This window comes from Antrostomus carolinensis, unplaced genomic scaffold (genome assembly GCF_000700745.2).
Source record: "Antrostomus carolinensis isolate BGI_N321 unplaced genomic scaffold, ASM70074v2 scaffold15875, whole genome shotgun sequence".
NCBI lineage: Eukaryota > Metazoa > Chordata > Aves > Caprimulgiformes > Caprimulgidae > Antrostomus > Antrostomus carolinensis.
The window spans coordinates 34,478-43,218 of record NW_010314397.1 but is presented as its reverse complement, the minus strand read 5'-3'; the positions used below and the strand labels follow the sequence as shown (position 1 = coordinate 43,218).

The following is an 8,741-nucleotide window of genomic DNA, read 5'->3' as shown; positions in this document are numbered from 1 at the left end:
GCTAAATAATAATAATAATAATAATAATAATCCTCTGTGCTGTACTTGCTCAGTGTTCTCACTGAGCTTGATGCTCTCCCCCCCTTCCTCACACATGCCCAGGCTTAGGGCAAAGAGGGTGGCTGCCAGGTTGTTTTCAGGTCACAGCTTTCTGTGGTTAAAGCTGAAAGGGCTTTCAAAAGATGTGGGTTTCCCCCATCCATCCATCCCTCCCACCCTACCCTAAAGGACAAATCATAGTGGTTGGAAAAGACCTTTAAGATCACCGAGTCCAACCATAAACCTAATGCTACTAATTCGACCTCTGAACCATCTCCCTAAGCACCCATCTTTAAAATACCACCAGGTATGGTGACTCCACCACCTCCCTGGGCAGCCTGTTCCAATGCCTGAATAACCTTTTGGTGAAGAAGTTTTTCCCAATATCCAATCTAAACCTTCTCTGGTGCAACTTGAGGCCATTTGCAATCTCCAGTTTGTTTTATAAAATCTTAAAACTTGCTCTGCAGCACCTTCCAGTACTTGAAGAGAGCTTATAAACAGGAGGGAGAGCGACTTTTTACATGGGCAGATAGTGATAGGACAAGGGGAAATGGTTTTAAACTAAGAGAGGGGAGGTTTAGCTTAGATATTAGGAGGACATTTTTCACCCAGAGGGGGGTGAGATACTGGAACAGGTTGCCCAGAGAAGTTGTGGATGCCCCATCCCTGGAGGCATTCAAGGCCAGGTTGGATGGGTCCCTGGGCAGCCTGATCTAGTGGTTGCAACGCTGACCACAGTGGGGGGATTGGATAATCTTTGAAGTCCTTTCCAACCCAAGCCATTCTATGGGTCTATGAAACTTTAGCAACAGGTAAATTAATTGACAGTGATGGAGTGATGAAATGGACTGTTGCTCTGCATCATTTAGACCCAAGCGTAGTTAGCCTGAGTGTTACAGGTGAAGATACCTTTTTCTGGAGCAAAAGCAGTGTGAGTTGGTTGCTCTCCCCTTTTTGCTTAAAGGAGTAGGCAGCAGAAGTAGCTTTCAGGTATGGCAGACCTGTAGTATATTTCAGGTAAAATTAAATGCATAAAAGTAAATGGAGGTCAGGCAGAACTTAGTGGTATGAGCAGAAATATAGCTTGTAGAGTTTTCTCCTAGTGTTAGGGTGTTTTAAATAACGGAAGGTAAGGCAAGGACAGAAACCCATCATTATACAAAATAGCAACTGCTTACCGCTGTCAGGTGCCAAGTATAGGTGCTGCAGAGTTTGTTCAGGTGAGCTGAGCTGTGTTTCTCCTTCCCCAACTACCTAATACTGCACACAGTTGTCATATATCCATATGCATACAGAGCTCTTTCACAGGCTTAACGACAGCTCTCAAAACCTTGCTTTGCTTTTTTGGACTTGAGACCAGTCTGAGTTCCCTTTTTGCAAGTGCATGTATCAAGAAGGGACACCACCCAAAAGCTGTCCCTTTGAAGACTGAAATTCATGTTTACCTTATGTCTTCTTTTAGTGACTTTTTTTTAAATTTAGGAGTCTCTTTCATTTGTTTGTGTTTTCTGCTTCTCTTTTTCCCTTCTTGATTAGGGAAATTTGTTCTAATGAGAGGAACATATGGAAGTGTGTTAGACATGTTTTCTATCTGTGAACTCTGATGTTAAATCTTATTACAGTTGGGGTTTTTTTAAGTCCTAACTCTGTTCTTATAATATTTACCGTATTTAATTCTCTCCCTAGTGTCCAAAAATCAACATGTCTAGCAAAAAGGCAAAGACGAAGACCACCAAGAAGCGCCCTCAGCGCGCCACTTCCAATGTATTTGCAATGTTTGATCAGTCGCAGATTCAGGAATTCAAGGAGGCCTTCAACATGATTGACCAGAACAGGGATGGCTTCATTGACAAAGAGGACTTGCACGATATGCTTGCCTCCCTTGGTAACGTCACTTTTCTGTTTACGGTTGCCAAGCAAATTAGTGCTGTTAAAATTAAAATACTGAGTTTAGGATGGCTTATGAGAGGTGTCTCAGCTTGTTTTATGCTATTCAGGTTACTTTTTCTTTTAGTTTGAAAGCTAAAACAAATATTAATCCCTTTATTTGTAGGAAAGAATCCAACGGATGAATACCTAGATGCCATGATGAATGAGGCTCCAGGCCCCATAAACTTCACCATGTTCCTCACCATGTTTGGTGAGAAGTTAAATGGCACAGACCCAGAAGATGTAATCAGGAATGCTTTTGCTTGCTTTGATGAAGAAGCGACAGGTATGTGGGAGAAACTCAGCTGCTTAGCGGGGGGAGGTGCTTCTATGTTATTTATTTGGGTTTCTAAATAGTATGCTGATTTTTGAGCCTTTATAAATGAAGTATGACACAGTAATCCTGGATGGCATATTCTACCAAGTAATGAGACTTTTACTTATTGTTGAGGGAGAGTTAAAAACTGTTTGGCTGTTCTCTTTGAGTACAGAGGACTAGCAGTAATGTCCTCTTGTGAGGCTTTGAAAAAGAGTGTTTTAACTGGAGAGTGCGTATGTATGTTCCTCAAAGTGCAAAATAAGATGCATTTGCTCTAAGAAGATGAGGAATTCAGATTGCTAATATGTGATTTTCTATGGCACTGAAAAGGTAAGGGATGTGAAATGTGTAATACAACTGAGTTTGTCCTCCCCCTGCAGTAGATCTAAGATGCATCTGAATTCTTTGATGTTTTTTATATTTCAAGACAGGCTGTGCAGACTATGTAAACTCTTTTGAACTCTTATCTTGCCTAGTGGCTCTGATGACAAACCATGTGTCATGCCCTCACTCACAGCTCAGTTTGTTTTCAGGTTGCAGGAAGGGCTGTAGCCTTTAATGGTCTAAAGATAAAAAACAGGTGGAGTCTAGAAGACAGAAATGACAGATTGGACTGACTTGTGTAGCCAGAGAGGGGAAAGAGGAACATGCAGAGCCCAGTTTTACTATAGCGGGCTATCAAGGTTGCGCCTGTAATCTTGAGATTAGAGTTTATGCTTTTATTTATTTATCCATGTAGGCTAAGGTTCTGGAGAAATGTGTAGCAACCAGGGATGAATCCTTAGGGCAATTCTGCGGACTTACAGAATAGCAGCACTTAGACATGTTGCGAACACGTGGAGGCCGAAATTACGTGGCCTCTCTGTTAGAGATGTCGCTGCACCTATAACTTTCCTCGCAACTGTCCACGGGGATATTTCAATCTAACCGGTGGATGTGTGCTCTGAACCTTTCAAAGGATATGATTCCATTTCAAACAGCTATTTTCAGTCTGTGTATTTTTAGCACCTTTTGCCTTTTCAAAGAGCATCCCCTTCCTGCAGAGGTGTAGGTAAACAGGCTTTCTGTTGGTGAAGCCTTTTCAAATGTTAATTGACTTCCTCCCTCTCAAGGGAAATCTCTTTACCATCTCCTAGAGGAGGAAGTTTTGTTAGTGGGTTAATTATTTTCTCTCCGCAGGTAGTCTGACTCACTGTGCTACAGGGGCTTTTTGTGTGTGCACAAAAACAAGAGCCTGTGAATTACGATATAAAGAAGATGATTGTGCTACCAGTTCTTTTGAACAGTAATCGTCTACGTCAGTTTAAACAATAAGTTACTAGTTCAGGCCCCCGTGTTCTGATAAGATTGATTTTATTATCTTTCAGCTCTGTGCAGTAAATGTTTTAGTCTGGTGCTAGGATGATTTGAGGATAATGGTTCCACAGTCTCTTTTGTGTTTTATGCCATCCTCAAATTTTAACCAGGAAACCTGTTAGATAGGTACATGCTGTTTTATTGATTTTTGATTCATAACAGTAAAAATGCAGTCTTCAAAAGAACATGCAATGTATTTGTAGAACCTGTGTTTCATTTGCCTTTTATTCATTTTATTCTCAGATTTGGCTTCTGATCAGTTTGGTCCTTTTAAAAGTGAACTAAAGCATTTCCAGCTATGTCGAACCTTTTTTTTTCCCTCCTCACTTCATAATCTCCACATGCACATGTGTTATGGGCCTGATTTTCTAGCTCTATGTCAGTGTAGTTCTTTTCAAAGAGAATAATACAAATCAGATCCTCTTGGTGAGGATAAGGCAGTTGTACTTGTTTTTTACTTAACATTTCCAAAATATTGCTGATCTAGTTGGGTATGCTGCTTCAGCATTACTGTCGTATGTAGTACTGTTTAATTAGTATAAAAGCTGTATCTGTCTGCATTTGGTATATCTTTTGTCTGCTCTTTGATCCTCCATTGTCATCTGTTTTGAGCAGTCTGCTACAGGCTGAACCTTAAATTTTGCTCCGCTAATTTGTTATTCCCTAACGATACCGAAGCTGTGTGTGAGGGAGAGTGAGAGTATTGTTTGCTTTACGATTCAGTGCTGCTAAAACTTTAGTGTATTGCTGGTCTGGCAACCTAGTTCCGTGTTTAAACATCTAGCTGTTCAGACAGAAGCAGTTAAGTCCTTGAGGCGAAACTTGCAGCACCAAAGGCCTTGCATTCTTTGAATACTAATCCTTATGTCATCTCTCATCACTCCTTGGTCTCTGTAGGACTGTGGAAATAGCCTAATTTGTCCAGCTCATTTTTCCCCCTTCTTTACGCACTTCTGCAAAGAGACAGTTCAAAAATTTGACCTGATTACGATGGGCCTGGCTAACTGAACATTCTCCCCGTTTTTAAAGTAGAACATTGCTGGTAGCCTTCTTCGTTTGGAGTCAGTAGTCAAGGGCTTGTCTACACTGGGATATGACGCTGTTTTAATTAGCCCATGTTGAAACACGTGGGGTTTTTTTCCCTTCCCCGCCAGCGTACAGCAACCCCATGATAATTTGTCACGCTCATTGACTGCCTTTTGGTCCTCTGATTCCCTGGTTGATTTTGTCTCTCTAATGATCTCTGTTTGCTTAAGTTATTCAATTCTCTTTCCAAAGCAGAACTTTTTTTAAAAGATCATAATCTAATTGACTCTACATCAGTTGATGTGGGTGTCTACTTATGACTTCCAGCTGTTCTGCACAGTTTCCGTATCTTTTTGTTTTGGAACATACTTCTACCTCCTCTCTTTTGTTATTGATATCTCTCCAAATAAATTTCAATAAGCAATTTCTTTCTCCAGTGAAGCAACTATTGTGCATTAAAAGGCATGGTAGGTCTTATTTCAACACAAAGCATTCTTCTGTCTACCATTTGTTATGTGCATTCCTTTTCTCATCTCTAAACTTCCCTGGAATTATTTGGCAACTGGTGGTTCTGCCCATCTATTGAAATTGAATTAACAGAACATACTTAGCAACTGCTCATTTTTATATCTTTGTTAATTTCCTCCCAAGTCTTCTGCTAATATTTTAGCATAAAAAAAAAAAAACTTAATATACCCTACCTTTTTTGACTAGCTTCTCCACCTCTACCTCTCCACAGTAAACATTCTTCCTTCCTCATGAGTTAACTTGCTCAATCCTGCCTGAAAGTCTTTTCTGTTATAAACTCTTGCCCTGGATGCTTGCCAGCACTTCACTGTAAACCGCCTCCAGCAACAGTATTGTGCAGCAGTAAGGAGACAAACAGTGGTTATTTAGTCCCCAGAGGAAACTAGTTTATAGAGGATGCACAAATATATCTAATTAAGTCAAGAAAAATATAATTCAATTAAAAGAACAGCTTGTGTAATGAAGACTAGCAGTGACAAGAAGTTGTTTTTCCACTTTGAGCTGTTGAAGATCAGTAGATGGAAATAGGTGTTATTAGATCCCAGCAGATCAGGCCCTCTTTTCAAAAATCTGGATGAAATGCATCAAACCTGCCCCCCTTCCCTTCTCATGCAGGGAATTTCTTTAGAATTCAATGAAGTGTTTTGGGCTCCTGGTGCAAAGGTGTATATTCCACACTGTGTGACTTTATTGCGTGTCTGCTGGTACGTCTGGCTTGCTGCTTTTGCAGACTGGTCTAAGAAACAGTTTCCCTTTTGTGTTTCTGTCTGTCTGTCTCACTCTAGGGTTCATCCAGGAAGACTACCTGCGAGAGCTGCTGACGACAATGGGAGACAGGTTCACAGACGAAGAGGTGGATGAGCTGTACAGAGAGGCCCCCATCGACAAAAAGGGGAATTTCAACTACATTGAGTTCACGCGCATCCTGAAACACGGAGCGAAAGACAAGGATGACTGAGCAAATCCCTGGATACCTGCAGATAGCTTCCCCCCCACCCCTGTTAATTTTCTTTCTCAGGTTCTGTTTTTTATTTGTTTTTTTTTTCTTTCTGGGACCTTTTGCATACTTCTTTAGCATTCTAGCTTTTTCCTCTGTGGACTCTGGGGCTCCTCAGGCACCCCTGTACCTTTGTAATAGGACTGGAAATGGGCAGGGAGAGAGGACTGCTTACAGCGACAGAGGTTTAGGGACAAAGATCAGTGAGTGTGGAGGCCCAGGGAAAAATGTCAGTGCTACTCATCCTACCTAGATTAATTTTACATTTTTAATGGTAACTTTTCAAAGAAACCACTGCTATATTAAGTACATAATTAAAATTTTCATGCTAAAAGTGGACTGTTTATCTAATCATATCTGTAAATATTTTTGCAACTGTATGCAATCGTGTTGTTACCTATTTTTGCCTTAAAAATGAAGCATAAGTCACTTAAGTTTACTGATGTTTGTACTTCAGCAGCTGAGTACTTCACTTACTACCAGGAGCATACACAATGAAGAAATTACCATCCTTCAAATTTTAGTACATTGTAAATTAATGATTTCTGTCCAAGACTTGCACATTAAACATTTTAAATCTGATGGATGTAATTGAGGGGATATTTTACCATCTTAGCACCTTCATTTCTTGACACTGAGTACCATATTTTAAAGGCTTGTATGGTAAATCCTAGTATTTTCTTAAAAAAAAGATACTGTGTGTGAGTAGAATGCTTGAGTGATGCCTCTTACCAGATCTGCAGGACTGACAGTGTAGAATTAATTACATTTCTTTGCAGGCATTTATTTTTTTCTTGCTTTTCTCATCTTTTTTTCAAAGCACAGTGAGAATGGGGCTGGATGAAGAAGGAAGGTGTCCCTCTGTCTTTTTTGTTTTCTTTCTAAAAATGTTATTCATGCTTTCCAAATGAAACAATATACAATATATATTTTTAAGAGCTTCTGCTGAGAGTGGTGCTTTGGGTGTGTGAGAAGGAGGCATTCCTTTTTGTTCCATTTCTCATAATTATATCCTCTGGTTCTTGTGGTATGGAATGCACAGCAGATTTGCTGCAGTACTCTGAAGCAACTTTGCCATCATCTGAATACTTGTGGTTCTGGATTTTTGGTCTTGAGAGAAAGGGTGACCAGAGCTGATTCTGTCACTTTGAGGGATGACACTGTTATCCCTTAAGAGTTTAGGGTACAGGATTAAGAAATGTAATTTGTCTGAGAGCGTTTTGCTGTTTCTTGGTAGGCTGCTATTGCAAATTGAATTTTTAATAAATTTCATTAGAGGACAGTGATTTTTTTTTTTGTTTTAGAAATACAGTGTTCTTTCACGAATAACCTGCCAGGACTGGCCTCTTTTGAGAAGGACAGTGCCGTAAGAATTTTTCACAATTGCCTGTAAGAAAAATCTCTGAAGCTTCTGCTCTACCTTGGTCCCAGTTAGCTTTGTGAAAGAACGGGAACTGCAGCCGTAGAGAGGATCCCAGGATGCTAACAGGCCTGTGAGAAGGGTATGGGAGGGAGGAACTGAAACACAGAGAGGGGGAAGAGGGGTCAGAACGCTTTCAGAGAAGACAGGAGGAGGAATCTAAATGCTTCAGAAATAAGTTTTCTCTCAGTTGCTGCATTTTGTCTGAAAATATTTACATTTAGAGGGGGCAGAGATAAAAATTGGAAAAGGAACTTTTGTAAACTAATTTTGCCGTGTCCGAAGGAGGCGAAAGCGGCCGGGTCCTCATCGTCCCCACCGGCTGAGGACAGCCCCGTCCTTCCCTCCGCACCGCAGCTGGAGGCCAGCGTCCAGAACCATCAGTAGGTGGCATCACAGCTCCTACCACTGACTCAGCGGAAGGGCAAATGGCTCTCCACACACTTTTTTTGTTGGTGCTTTTTGTTTTGTTTTTGAGTCCCGAAGAGCTCATTTAGTGCAGCACAGAGAGGAAAATGCGGTCAGTTCCCACAGAAGCTCTGCTCCTACGGCAACAAGGACTAACGCTGTGGGGATGCTTCACATCGCAGCTGCTGTGTGCTTTGCTTTGTGGCCCTTTAATCAAGTTCATTCATTACAGAAGAGAGTAAGAAGAGGTACCTGCAGGCCGCTGTTACAGCGGCGCGTGTACAAACGCACGGATGGTGTGCGTCTGAAAAAGATTGGGTTTCAAAAGGGCGTAAGGCCGTCCTTGTAACTCAAACCAGATACACTGCTGGTGCATTGCATTTCTCCATCCCTCGGGAAGTGCTCTTGTTTTGTAAGGTTAGCTTTGAAAAACTACCCCAAATTCAAATTTATACATTTGCATAACTTTGTTTGCATATGAAAGACTAAAACCTGTGATATAAACTAAACTGCTGAGGCTCAGAGTGAGGCAGCTGGTATTTATCTATGGCAATAAATACCAATTGCTAAACCCAAGTTCTTGTTTATGGGCCAGGGCCCTGTTGCTGTATAGCAACGCCATTTGGTCTTGTGATGATGAACTGCATTCACTAATGCTATTGTTCTTAGCCTTGCCTTTGGGAGAATCTTTGTTTTACACTCTCCACTTTAATGGC

General features: G+C 41.0%; 1 protein-coding gene across 2 annotated transcripts; it reads left to right on the top strand.

Moving 5' to 3' along the window:
* The first annotated feature begins 1,732 nt into the window (after positions 1-1,732).
* On the top strand, positions 1,733-6,771 carry LOC104524681 (myosin regulatory light chain 2, smooth muscle minor isoform). 2 transcript variants are annotated; one of them, XM_010167630.1, is made up of 3 exons: positions 1,733-1,927; positions 2,096-2,257; positions 5,986-6,771. In XM_010167630.1, the coding sequence occupies exons 1-3, from the start codon at positions 1,744-1,746 to the stop codon at positions 6,156-6,158; spliced, it is 519 nt and encodes a 172-aa protein (XP_010165932.1). In that variant the 5' UTR covers positions 1,733-1,743; the 3' UTR covers positions 6,159-6,771. The 2 variants fall into 2 exon arrangements, with proteins under 2 accessions (XP_010165932.1, XP_010165933.1); XM_010167631.1 differs by lacking the exon at positions 2,096-2,257 and having other exon boundaries at positions 1,744-1,927; positions 5,986-6,158.
* Positions 6,772-8,741: the final 1,970 nt, after the last annotated feature.

What these genes read in the sequence shown, in the direction of transcription:
- LOC104524681 (XM_010167630.1), top strand. Translation starts at nt 1,744, where the DNA reads ATGTCTAGCAAAAAGGCAAAGACGAAGACCACCAAGAAGCGCCCTCAG. An exon ending in CGATATGCTTGCCTCCCTTG is followed by an intron (nt 1,928 to 2,095) that starts GTAACGTCACTT and finishes CTTTATTTGTAG; the next exon opens with GAAAGAATCCAACGGATGAA. An exon ending in CTTTGATGAAGAAGCGACAG is followed by an intron (nt 2,258 to 5,985) that starts GTATGTGGGAGA and finishes GTCTCACTCTAG; the next exon opens with GGTTCATCCAGGAAGACTAC.